Raw genomic sequence first — 12,888 nt, 5'->3', positions numbered from 1 at the left:
TGAAAGAACAATGGGGAACATGTCACTCGTAGGAACTTGGAACTCGTAGGAACTGACTCAAAAATGTGGAATGAAAAACATATTCTTCTATAACATTATTCCACATCCAACCCTTATGGAATGACATAAATCAGACACTTTGGAATGAAGATATAAGCCTCTATTTATAGCGTGCACAAGACTTAACCATAATTCTACTTATTCCTCCACTAACAGTAAGTTTCCTAACTTCTAGGCACTTACCCATGATCAGTTAGTTGGGGAGAAACTTGGGGAGAAAGCAGTCAAAGTCTTGGGCACAACTTATACCACGTTTACAGTAAAACAGTTAGAGTAAAAATAGGAAACAAAAAGAAAATAAATACTTGGAGAAAAAGCAACGTTTTATCAAAATATAATCCAGGAGATATTTTTCCAAAACTCACTTTTTATTTATTTTCTTATGCAAAAATATTTTACTGAAAACCTTTTCATAAACGTGAAATAAATACATGAGATTTCGTTCGTACAGGAACTTGCATTACAAGTTCCAACACTCACAAACTCATTATACGTATTTTAAATTTCGACTCTTTATTTTCCAGAAGCAGGTCAGATAAAAATAAATAAAAGATGAAATTAAAATCAGAATCCTAATTAAAGTTGATTTATTATCTTTTTATTTAAAACTAAATCTTATCCTAAAATAACTAGTGCATATTATCTAAAACTCTTAACCAAGTAGAGATTTATTAAGAAACAAAACTCTAAATAAATCCCTACAAATTACGATAATAATATGCAACATATTCACTGACTCTTAGATGCTTTTGACTCTAAGTTCCACGAGTTCCTTTTGACACCTTGTTCCATTACCTTTCACGCTACTACATACTTACATGAATCCTAGAAAATAGGCTCTTATTTCCTGTCTCCATGTTCCATGCTGCTCCGCATGTTGGTTGTTCCACCTCTAGAACTTCTCGAACCATGTTCCCATCAGGAACTTATTTATGCCTGCTTGATCAGTTTCTCTGATTGTCCAAGTCTACATGCTTTGGCCTTCTCTTGTTCCTGCTCTGGAACTCCTGGTTTTCTTAGCATAGAAACTTAAACATTTATTAGTTAAGTTTGCTTGTCATCATCAAAACCCTATGGGTCAACACGATTACTCTAAAAACGGTTAATAATCCCAAAAAAAGCTCTTAAACTAAGATGCAAAATCATGCATTACTCTTCCAATAAATAAAGTAGATATGCAAATCCACAAGTATTCTAAAATTAACATATAAATAAGAAAATCTTGAACATAAACTGAAATACAAACATAAATCATTCTTAAAACAAATTAAATAATACCTTTTTTTCACCAAGTTGATGGAGGAACACTGAGCGAGGGAGTCGCAGTAGTATATATGTAGTTAATTGAGGAAGTAACGAAGTAGGAGAAGCCACCGCCGTCCGCTGATCCGCCGTGAAAGAGAGAGAGGGGGATCTAGAGAGAGAGAGAGGGGGGGAGAGAGAGAGAGACAGAGAGAGAGGGAGGCTGAGAGCAGTAAAAATGAATTGAAGGTTTAGGGTTTTGTTATTTAAACCATCTAATACATTTGGCCATTTGGGTATTGGGCCTTTGGTCCAAATGTTAAATGACCGAACGGTTCACCTGAAATTGACTATTTACTTTTTATTTTATAGGGAAAATTGACCATTTACTTAATCGGGTTACACAGGTTAATTTCGGGTTGAAAATTTCAACCTTAACCTAACCCATTTAACTTCAGGTCGGGTTCGTGTCAACCCATCTAATTAATCGGGTTGAAAATCTCAACCCAAACCCGCTATATTCAGGTGGGGTTCGGGTCAGGTTATCAGGTCGGGTCAACTTTTGCCAGCCCTAATTTTATGGTCCCATGCACCCACCCCACTATCCCTTATACCTCCTTTGAAAAGTTGACACATATCCTCTATCTATATTAAAAAATACCCCACTATCAACTACCATCTAATCAAATAATTATTCCGTACATTGTAATTAAACTATATGCCCGTCAAACCGGTTCAAGTATTCCGGGACGAAGGGAGTAGCAGCTTGTGCAATTGTGCTTAATATAACTTATCATTTGTTTGAAAAATTGTAGTTTCTCCCTCAAAAAAATAGTTTTAACTTTCAAGTGATTAAAAACCCGTGCAAAAAAGGGGACCTAAAGCCAGTTTATTTGAAGAAGGGCGGTCGTGGTGAATTTAGAAAATTTCCTAATTACTTGAGTGCATATAAAGGAAAAAGAAAAAGCCGATGTCGAAATCACCCACATAAATGTAAAGAAAAAGACGGGTCATATCCACTTTACAATCATCAACTGATATCGGATTACTCCGTACCCGCCAACCCGACCCCTGCTCTTCTCTTACATCCCCACACTTTCTCTCTCCTCCCTTTACGTAACTACGTTGCTTTCACACGACCCCTATATCCTTTCTCTCTCCTCCCACCCCACTTTCCCTCTCTCTATCAAAGAAGAAAAAATTCCCAAAAAATTCCTCCATTTTTTCTTAAACCTTAAATTTGAACTTTCTACTTTAATGTCACTTCCATTTCAACGGCTACATTTTACTGTAATCCGAGCTTGAAAATTCGTGTGGGCTGTGTTTGGGTCATTAACAATGGAGTCAGTTTCCGGCGCTGAGCTTCGATCCATGGGTTTGGAGAATTACCCATTTGGGGAAGAATTTCAGAAATTGATTATTGCGCCGGAGAGTGGGAATTCCTTTACTGCCCTTCTTGAGTTACCTCCTAATCAAGCTATGGAGCTTTTGACTGATAATTCTTCTGGTGGCGGAGGTGGCGGTGCAGGCGGAAGTAGTGGTGGTGGTGAGGTGGTGAAACGACATCGTATTAGTGCGTACAATCATTCTCTCTCCTCTCTCCCCGCGTTACCTTCTAATCGCGCATTAATTGAGCGTGCTGCGAAGTACTCTGTGTTCGCTAGTGAGGAGTCCTCGCCGGAGTTGAAGGTGAAAGCCGAGCCGATTGATGAAGATGGGTCAAACCCTAATTCGTCGTCTGATCCGACGGCTGGGAGTGAGAGTGAGAAGCCATTGAAGCGGAAGGAGAGAGAAAAGAAGGTTGATTTTTTGTTAAATTTTAGGGTTTTTGAAGTAATTAGTGAAATTTGATTGTGATTTAGGATTGAATTAATTGGGGATTTTTGGTTTGGTTTAGGGCAAGGGATCGAGTAAGAAGAACAAAACGACGTCGGAAGATGACGAGAAGCTTCCGTATGTTCATGTTCGTGCACGGCGAGGTCAAGCTACTGATAGCCATAGTTTAGCTGAACGAGTAATTAATTCCTTATATTAATCTTGTAATTAAGTTTCTTAATTATGGATTTTGATTTTGATAAGGTGTTCAATTTTGTAATTTGTTTCTATGATATTTTCCAGGCGAGGAGAGAGAAAATTAATGCTCGGATGAAGCTGTTGCAGGAACTGGTCCCTGGTTGCAACAAGGTATGGACTCTATGGTGTTCTAATTTATTTACTACACTACTTTAATTGGAAAATCTTATTGATTTGACAGCGGCTAATCACAGTGTGAGGGTCCCTAATCCTTAGGGTCGATGTATCATTGTCCGTTCATTGTCCGTTTAGTTTATTAGGTTACGTGTCGATTCGAGGGTGAAAATCAGAAGTTGATTAAGGCATATGTTTATGATTACGAGTATGATTACAAGTATGATTACAATTAGATTATGATTATGATTATGATTATGATTAAGACTAACTGAATAACTTTTAAGGTTTTGATATGCTTTTTAATAGATTAACCGTTTTAGTCATTGTCACCTTTTTCATAAAGAAAGTAAGTTGCTTTTTGTTCAAGGAAAGCGTTTTCTGTGGTAGTGTTTGTGAATTTCTTTCTTTTCATTTCATCTTTCACTTTGCCATTTGCGGAGGGTTTGTTATGTGTCTCTTTACAGGACAAGGATATCATTGATTTTTCACTCTTGGTAGTACTATATACTTCGTAGTTTTTATTTTTTTTCATTTTCCTTAATTTCCCCCTCATCTGTACTACAATTTGGTACAGCCGTTGGACTTTCGTCACCTTGATACTTTTTGAGATTACCTTATTAGACTTGAGGATTAATATTTGTGTGATTGAAATAATAGAAAAAATGGTAATTACATGAGGAAATAGAAGGGAAAAAAAACAAGTGTGATTTAGACTTTCATAAGGTTTAGTTTCATGTTCCTCCATACAACAGAGTTACAAGTATTTGTATTTACATGCTCGGATTATGACCATTCTCGAATGTATTGATGAATTTCTTTTTTAATAATTACTTATATAGTCACTTAACATTAATCTAATAGTATCATTTTATAACTTCCCATCATTTTTAATTTTTTTATAGTGAAGGTTGAGCTCAAAAGGTGAAAGTGATACTCCCTCCCTATTTTATTAAATGGTGCACTTTCCATTGTTGGTATGCTTTATATTGTTGGTATGCTTTCCATTTGGTGCACTCTCACCTATTTTATTATTTCTTTGTTACCTTTTATATTCTTTGAATAATTTAATGCCCCCATTATTTTTTATTACAATTGGTTATTCCCAACATACCAATTGTATCTTTATTTTAATAAAATTAATTCATCCTCCTTAAACTCGGTGCCAGTCAAAGTGCACCATCTAATAAAATACGGAGGTAGTAGCTACTTGGTATTTTGGATCAAATGGCCTGAAAAAAGATTTTTTGTTTAATGAAGTATCTCTGATATAGGTACTCTTTTTCATTATCTAACATTTTTGGCTGATGAGGATGTAGTACTGTTGGAAATTATCTTTCAATTCTGACCATCATAAGCTAATTTGATTATGATCTTAAATTTGGTGGTACCCTTTCATCCAGTTGAGTGGACGTATTGTGCCTCTTCAGAATTAATGCACTATATCAATTACTCCGTATGTTTTTTGCGATGGTTATATGTCCTTGTCAGGGGTAGGGGCGTTCTTGATTTCTTGTTTAACATGTTAGGTACTCCTGAAGTTGGGAGGACAAAAAAGAGGACAGCTCTGGCCATAATCCTCTGTTGAATGCCCAACTTGAATAGAGCATATCTATGATGGATTGATGGTAGGGCTGTCCCGCTGCAGAAGGTTATTAATTGGAAAATATTAGTGGGTTCTAATTGAATTTTGTCTCACACCAGTCTGGCAGAAATAGACTATAGAGCTCTCCTGCTATCTGGGACCATTAGTACTGATTTAGTTCAAGGGGATGCCTTTAAAAAACCTACTTCTTTTTTAAGGTTCAAACGAGTTACAACAGTAAAACTTTTAGGATAGGGGTTACCGGGTTACTCTAAATTTTGTTCTAGGTATGATGGGGTTGGTGGTGAATATGCTGGTAGTATATTACATTTGTTGTTTCTGTGCACCAAAAATTGAATTACTGTGATGGAAGTGAGGCGGCTTATTTATATTTTCATTTTACAAGTCTCTAACTATTCAAACGCTATGCAGATTTCGGGTACTGCATTGGTGTTGGATGAGATAATCAATCACGTACAGTACTTGCAACGTCAAGTGGAGGTAATTATCTTTGGCTTTAAGTTTCCATTTTATTCAAAGAGGGATTATCAAGAAATATAATTTTGTACTAGATTGGTCCTGTATTCCTGTAGACTTGCCTCAAAGGTTTGCAAGATTTTTTTTTTTTCACCTTTTCGAAGACTTAATTTCTCATCAATCCCTCCATACACGGGTATTAAAAACCCGTTTCATATGTCAACTAACTGGGTTCGGGTTAATTCGGGTTGGTCACTTTCGGGCTCGGGTTTACAAATGCTTATTCAAGACCCGGAAGTGAGAGATTTAGATCGTGTATTATATTTTCATTAATTTGGATAATAAATATACAAACTATGGACACAAATTAACAAATTTTCCTACACAGGTTTATTTTTAGTGAAATTCAACCATAAAATGGCATATAATTGAAATCAAAATCATATTACACCCAACAACAACTAACATAACAGTTCTTAAAATTCCTCATAATCACATCTATACTATTATTAAATCTCCAAGGCAAAGAATGTCACGTTGCCACGTGTCACTGTGATTTGGCAAAGAAAATGACAATGTGTCATGTCATGCGCGCTCACACATAATTACTCAATTTTATTATCACAAAAATGTTAGTATTAATGTTCGAACCCATGACCTCTTATTCATAATGTAAAGTTATAACCATCTATACAATGTAAAGTTAAAAATGTATGACTCTTAAGTAATGAAAAAAAGACAAAAGTCATCCTTTGAAATATTAAAACTTCAATGCCCATTATATATTTGAAGAACAACCTATTACAAACTTTTACTTAATCCTTTCTTAATTACTCAGATCATGCATAAAAAAAAGTTAATTATTACACTACTTCTTTACATAATCAATTGTGTTTTTCCAAAAATATATGTTTTGTTATTCAATTTATAATAATTGATACTTTAAGAAATTTCTTATGTTTATAAGTGAATTAGAAAAAAAAAGTTTTATACAGAGTACCAATCAAGTAAGACTTGAAGAAAAAAAAAAAAGAATCTTGAACATAGGGACTATTCTGAAAATTCTCATATATTTGGAGGAATATGTAATATGACCACAAATTAAATAAAACAAATATATAAAGTTTTGCAAGGAAAACAATCATTAACCGGACAAAAAACAAATAACAAAAACAATGAAATTCGGGGCATAGCCCGGGTCATTAACTAGTTTGTTATTATAAATACAATGATTTTCAATCGGTCTGGTCAAAAAGGGTTCGATTGGGTTTTGACTTTTGATCCATTACTTTTCGGGTTGTTCGGATAAAATCGGGTGGGTCACATAAACTTGTTCAAGACCCCGTATTTTCGGGTCGGTTTCGGGTCAATTTTCAGGTCGAATCGATTTTTGACTAGTCTAGGAGCAACCCTAATAAATTCAGGAATCATCAAATATCACTGTCATTACTTATTTTGCTTTGTTTTTATTTACCTCACACAAAAATGGCTAATATCTACCGTGTTGTTTCAGTATCTGTCAATGAGGCTTGCAGCAGTCAATCCGAGAATAGATTTCAATCTCGACAGCCTAATTTCAGCAGGAGTGAGTGAATCTCTTAATTGAAACTCTATCTCTCTTGGAAATGATCACTGAAAATTTTGTTGTGAAAGTGATGTGATTTTTTGGTTGAACTCTTGAAGAATAAGGGAGAATTTTCTACTTTCATGATGAATAGGGAGTTTTTACATCAATAGGTGTCTACTCGCAGTTGTTTTTCTGTTGTGTCAACTGATGGCATAATACTCATTACTTCCGGGTTGTGTCTTAACAATGGTATTGGACAGGGATTTGTTTGTTTGACCTTGTGCCGAATTCCCTGCCATCCATTAACAATGGATCCTAATGAGATACAATACATTAATACTTCATGATACCAGAAAGGGTGGTGATCGTAGATTCGTAGTGGTACTGTTGTTTTAAATTTTACTTCAACGAGAGGAAAGTGTTGGCAATTTGGGGCATAGTCTGAAATTTTGGGACAGTTAGTTTTGCATTGTTAAGTTGAAGCGTCAGTTTGATGGACCACATAACTAAATTGACTTACAGTTAAGTTGAAGTCTTGTTAGCTGTATTACTGTCGTTTGAGTTCTGTTTAAAAACGGAGAGGACATTTTTTAGTACCTTGTTTCTGTTTAAAAATGGGAGGACATTTTTTAGTACCTCTTGTCTTACAATCCAGGTCCACTATTGCTCTATGTAGTCTTGCTTTCATATTACTGTGACCAAGTTGAAACTATAGGACTTGATTACCTTGTGGACTAAGCATTATTGGCAGTCAGAAGTTGAGTGAAATTCCTGTTTTACAGAGAACCTAAAATGTTACTCCCTCCGTCCCATAATATAGTGCCCGTTTTTCTAAAATGGTGTCCCTAAATGATGTGCCTATTTCTATTTTAAACCATTAATTTTTACTTTGAAAATTGTACTTTTTGAATTTTATTCAACTCATGTGCTTGGTTTCTGTCTTTTTTTAGCCCTATTTATTATGTACACACCTTTAATCTCTAATTTCTTTATCCATAAAAGCCAACTAACATGTACTTTATCTTGAAAGTACAAATAATTATTGTTTTTATTATCAATGTTATCATTTACTTTAATAACCGTGATTTTGGTCAAACGGGCACTATATTATGGGACGGAGGGAGTAGTTGTTTCTCCATCTTTATAAAAAAAAAAAATCACAGCTATGGGGTAATTAATGTTCAAGTATCGACTAATGTATTAGTCGTATATTGAACTGTCAAAGATTCGCTAGAATGACCTTGAGGGTTCTTTATTTTATATTGTAGTTGTGGCTTTTGGTTATTGGCTCCAATGGGTGCAGGGGCCAGGCATCATTGGGCCTGATATCATTGAGCCGCTGTATCTAACGTGCCCTTACATCTCTTGATATCTGCAGACTGAATCTATGATGGATTGCAATTTTCCGAACATGGCTATGGCTATGCCACTAATGTGGCCTGAAATCCATGCCAATGGAGATAGACAACAATTTCAACAGCCATGGCACCACCTTGAGTCTTTAAGTCAGCCAGTTTGGATAAAGGAAGAGAACCAACCTAATTTAGTTGCATCCGAGAACTCACCCATGACCTATGAATCACCTGCAAATTCAGGTAAAATGCTTCGGAATGGTTAAAGTTTTCATGGTCATTTGCATTTGCTGCGTTGGTTCTTATTCTATTTCCCTGACAATAGTAACTCAATGAATTTGTCACACCTTCCAAGTTATGCTGTGCCTGTGAATACCTATCTCCTATATAGTTCTGAGGTCTACTAAAGTTTTCATGTCAAGTATATGCTCCTTTGAATACTCATTCTAAGAACCATAGTGTCATTTTGTTTTCCGAGGGACAAACATTTTCCTGCCGAAAAATAAACATTAGATGAATGTTGTATTTTATGGTAGTAGGATCTTCCTGATGAAATTTTATTTCATGTTGAACACCAGAAGGGAATAATTTGCTATTCTCTTCTCGTGGATTCATTTTCTTAGACCCATTTACATTCATGAATCTATTGACCTGCTACAAGTACAACTCTGCTAGATTTATTAGTAGAAAAGCTCCACCTGACTTATCGTTCTTTGTGTAATGCAGCAATAGCAGCATCATTGCACTCAAGCCAGCTGAAAACAGAACTTTGAAGGCCATAAGGAAGTGTGTGGTTGTAGCCAATTTGTGTATATAAAGCAGAAATTAGCAAATATGATTATATTAGAAGTTTAGTCGGGAAGTAGAGAAGAGATTAGGCATCAGAATTTCAGGTTGGGGTTTTCATGTCTTCTCGATAATTCAGAAATGGGCATGGAAACCTTTCAAGTAGATCTAGCTCGCTAGTTATTCTACCATAGTCTACATATATATATATATTAATATATTTATACCAAAATGATGAGTGATTCAGACCAATATCTCCCTGGAGATGGCTGATCGATTCTGTTGTCAAAAGGGGGCGTATAGATGCAGTGAATCCATCTGAATCCAAACCTGGTTTGCTTCAGATAAGTGCATATGGCTCTGTGAATAAAGTCAGCTGTGGCGCGTATTCTACCTTACATGCATGAAAAAACAGGGGTGAAGGATACACCATTTTGAACATGCAAATTTCGTGTACCTATTTGTTGTGTTCAATTCACTATTCTTGTAGTTGTCAGAGTTGGTTGATTATTCTTGTTGTTATTTACTCCTGCCATTCTTATTTGTTCTTCTCATCTCATTTTGACTTGTATGCCAATTCACATTTTCCACCACTAATATCTTCAGTTACATATCAGTTAACATTTTACATATCACCTACTAAACGACAAAATAGAGATAAGACAAAAATGAAAGCAGGTGCCACTTTCAAAGAACATATGCCATTTTGGAAAAATGAATGCCATTTTTCAAAACCCAAGGTCATTTTCCAAAAAAAAATGATTTTGTCCTTTAGGATTTGTCTTATCCTATTTTGTCTTTTAGTGGGTGATATGTATTTGTGAAATGCATATGAGATATTGATTTATACTTTCTCCCATTTTGACCTCTGTTTTGAATAACTCTGTCACATTGTTTAAACAAAAGTTCGTTTTAAGCACTAAGCAGTACTGCATATAGAATACAACAAGTAGATTAATTAATTTAAAAAAGATAAGTATATTGTTTTGATTAGAATAAATCTGGTATAGGAATTAGTTAGATATGATAAGATATATTTTTCGAAATCTTATCTGGTTACAGTTAGATTAATCCCAGTGAAAGTAAAACTCTTAAAACTAATAATTTGAACTTAAATAAACACGTACTTGTCCAGTTGATAAATCGTTTGAGATCTTAGGGTTTATCTAAAACACACAGAAAGTAAAAACCAAAACCAAAACCAAAACCATGGCACTGAAAGTGGGTCTCTGTATCCTCATCATTGTATGCATTACCACTGGATTTTGCGATGCCGGCAAAACCAGCTCTTACACACGATCATCGGATACATCATCGGACATGCCTGCCGATGCTTTCCCGTCTCCGAAGGGCTCCAACGCCCCAGAGCAAGTCCATATCACACAGGGTGACCGAGGTGGCCGAGGGATGATTATATCATGGGTGACACCTAACCAACGCCATCCTAACGTTGTTAGGTACTGGAAAGCTAATGATCCTAGTGATGTTTACAAAGCTCATTCTCAAATCTTCAGCTATCGTTATTACGACTACACTTCTGGCTACATTCATCATGCTACTATCAAGAAACTAGAGGTTCAACTATATATTTAATTTTATTTTATTTTATTTAAATTAGTAAAAAATCTTGGGTTATTATTTAATTTGATAACATTTTGCAGTATGATACCAACTACTTGTATGAACTTGGGAGCGGTGACGCAGTTCGTCAATTTTCCTTCTCCACTCCTCCAAGACCTGGACCTGATGTCCCTTACACATTCGGTATCATGGGTTAGTATCATATCATGGGTTACAAATTGCTAACAAATTGCGACTTTTTTTTTTGTTTATTCTAAATAAATAAAATAAAATTGTGTAGGTGATTTGGGACAAACATATGCATCAAATTCAACATTAGGGCATTATATGTCAAATCCTAAAGGTGAAGCAGTGCTATTTGTGGGTGATCTATCCTACGCTGATAATTTTCCTAACCATGACCAAAGGAAATGGGATACTTGGGGTCGATTTGTGGAGAAAAGCACAGCTTATCAACCTTGGATTTGGACCGCTGGAAATCATGATCTTGATTTTGCTCCTGAAATTGTAAGTCACATTAATTTAATTATGATTTTATTCGTTATAGTTTATACGGTTATACCAATTAAGTCGCACACAGGTTTTAAGTATGTTTTATTTTCAGGGTGAATATATGCCGTTTAAGCCATATTTGCATCGAATTCATGTCCCTTATAGGCAAAGTGGTAGCACATCTCCTCTTTGGTACTCTATCAAGAGAGGACCCGCTTATATCATTGTCCTTTCTTCTTTCTCCGCCTTTAGTAAGTAAACCGGCCTATACAAAACCATATTTCAATTTTAATTTAATTGATTTTCTGACTGATTAATTTTAATTTGTTTGATTTATGATAGCAAAATATACTCCGCAAAACGATTGGCTGGAAGCAGAATTTAAGAAAGTGGATAGGCATGAGACTCCATGGCTAATAGTGATGACGCATGCTCCATTGTATAATTCAGACAATTATCATTACATGGAAGGAGAAAGTATGAGAGTCTTATTTGAACCTTGGTTTGTTAAGTATAAAGTTGACCTTGTTTTATCTGGTCATGTTCATGCCTACGAGCGCTCCGTAAGTATATATATATTGTCACCATTGTCATTTTGAATAATATCCTTTGTATTGTATTGGAAGTAGCTAATTGCATGTTTATCAGGAACGAATATCGAATATCCGGTACAACATTACTAATGGACTTTGTACTCCGATAAAAGATCAATCTGCACCTGTCTACCTAACCGTTGGGGATGGTGGAAACATTGAAGGACTTGCTAACGAGTATGTAGTATCAATTGCTCCATCGATCTGTCCATAATTCCTTGTTTTTATTTCTACTTTGATTTGATTTAAACTAGCAATGCCACACACACGTTACACGTACACGATGTTTTCCATTTTGGTTACGTTATATATATACTACCACTTATTATATTATCCTAATTTATTGTTTATTCATGATGCAGTTTTAGTGATCCACAACCTTTCTATTCTGCTTATCGGGAAGCTAGTTTTGGGCATGGATTGTTGGAGATAAACAACCGAACTCACGCTTATTATACATGGCATCGTAACCAAGATGATGAAGCTGTTGTAGCTGATTCTACCTGGTTTTACAACAGATTTTGGTACCCCAAGGATGAAACTGCCTCATTTTAATCTTATTCTTGTGCTTCTTTTAGCTCATTTCAGAGGATTGTTTTTGTTTTTGTTTTTACAATATTCCTTTCACTTTTGCTTAGATAACATCTTTTCATTTTAAGGATAATGATGTAGACTAGATTTTATTTAAGCCAGGGATAGTTGATATCCCAAGTATTGGTTTAATGTTTGGTTGTTTAAACTTAATTTTCCTTAATTGTTATGCTTATTGATAGAGTTGGTTTTACTTTCTTAGAATATTAGATCATTCATGGTATGAATAAAAGAGAGATTTGGTTTAATCTAGGTTTGTGCGGTTGTTACTGTTGACCCTAAAGTTTTGATGATGACAAAGCAAACTCAGTAATTGATCAATGTCAGACACTACATTGAAGAAATAATCATTAAGCAAGGCGAGTTCCTAAGGCG

General features: G+C 35.3%; 2 protein-coding genes across 2 annotated transcripts; both read left to right on the top strand.

The window, feature by feature from the left end:
* The first annotated feature begins 2,401 nt into the window (after window positions 1-2,401).
* On the top strand, window positions 2,402-9,766 carry LOC110799371 (transcription factor bHLH48). The gene is made up of 7 exons (XM_022004622.2): window positions 2,402-3,102; window positions 3,200-3,316; window positions 3,421-3,486; window positions 5,507-5,575; window positions 7,065-7,136; window positions 8,497-8,713; window positions 9,197-9,766. Exons 1-7 carry the CDS (start codon window positions 2,641-2,643, stop codon window positions 9,241-9,243), a joined length of 1,050 nt encoding a protein of 349 aa, XP_021860314.1. The 5' UTR covers window positions 2,402-2,640; the 3' UTR covers window positions 9,244-9,766.
* A 520-nt stretch (window positions 9,767-10,286) lies between these two features.
* LOC110799370 (purple acid phosphatase 5) lies at window positions 10,287-12,706 on the top strand. Its single transcript, XM_022004621.2, has 7 exons — window positions 10,287-10,831; window positions 10,918-11,029; window positions 11,118-11,344; window positions 11,442-11,580; window positions 11,672-11,892; window positions 11,978-12,099; window positions 12,285-12,706. Exons 1-7 carry the CDS (start codon window positions 10,466-10,468, stop codon window positions 12,475-12,477), a joined length of 1,380 nt encoding a protein of 459 aa, XP_021860313.1. The 5' UTR covers window positions 10,287-10,465; the 3' UTR covers window positions 12,478-12,706.
* The last annotated feature ends 182 nt before the right edge of the window (window positions 12,707-12,888 follow it).

Source organism: Spinacia oleracea, chromosome 3, assembly GCF_020520425.1.
Source record: "Spinacia oleracea cultivar Varoflay chromosome 3, BTI_SOV_V1, whole genome shotgun sequence".
Taxonomy (NCBI): Eukaryota; Viridiplantae; Streptophyta; class Magnoliopsida; order Caryophyllales; family Amaranthaceae; genus Spinacia; species Spinacia oleracea.
Note: the sequence above shows the minus strand (reverse complement) of the source record. Positions and strands in the feature narration are given on the sequence as shown.

Coding starts and splice junctions, on each gene's coding strand:
- LOC110799371 (XM_022004622.2), top strand. CDS start 2,641: ATGGAGTCAGTTTCCGGCGCTGAGCTTCGATCCATGGGTTTGGAGAAT. Junction 7,137..8,496: donor ACAGCCTAATTTCAGCAGGA/GTGAGTGAATCT, acceptor TGATATCTGCAG/ACTGAATCTATGATGGATTG. Junction 8,714..9,196: donor TGAATCACCTGCAAATTCAG/GTAAAATGCTTC, acceptor TGTGTAATGCAG/CAATAGCAGCATCATTGCAC.
- LOC110799370 (XM_022004621.2), top strand. CDS start 10,466: ATGGCACTGAAAGTGGGTCTCTGTATCCTCATCATTGTATGCATTACC. Junction 10,832..10,917: donor CTACTATCAAGAAACTAGAG/GTTCAACTATAT, acceptor AACATTTTGCAG/TATGATACCAACTACTTGTA. Junction 11,893..11,977: donor TTCATGCCTACGAGCGCTCC/GTAAGTATATAT, acceptor CATGTTTATCAG/GAACGAATATCGAATATCCG.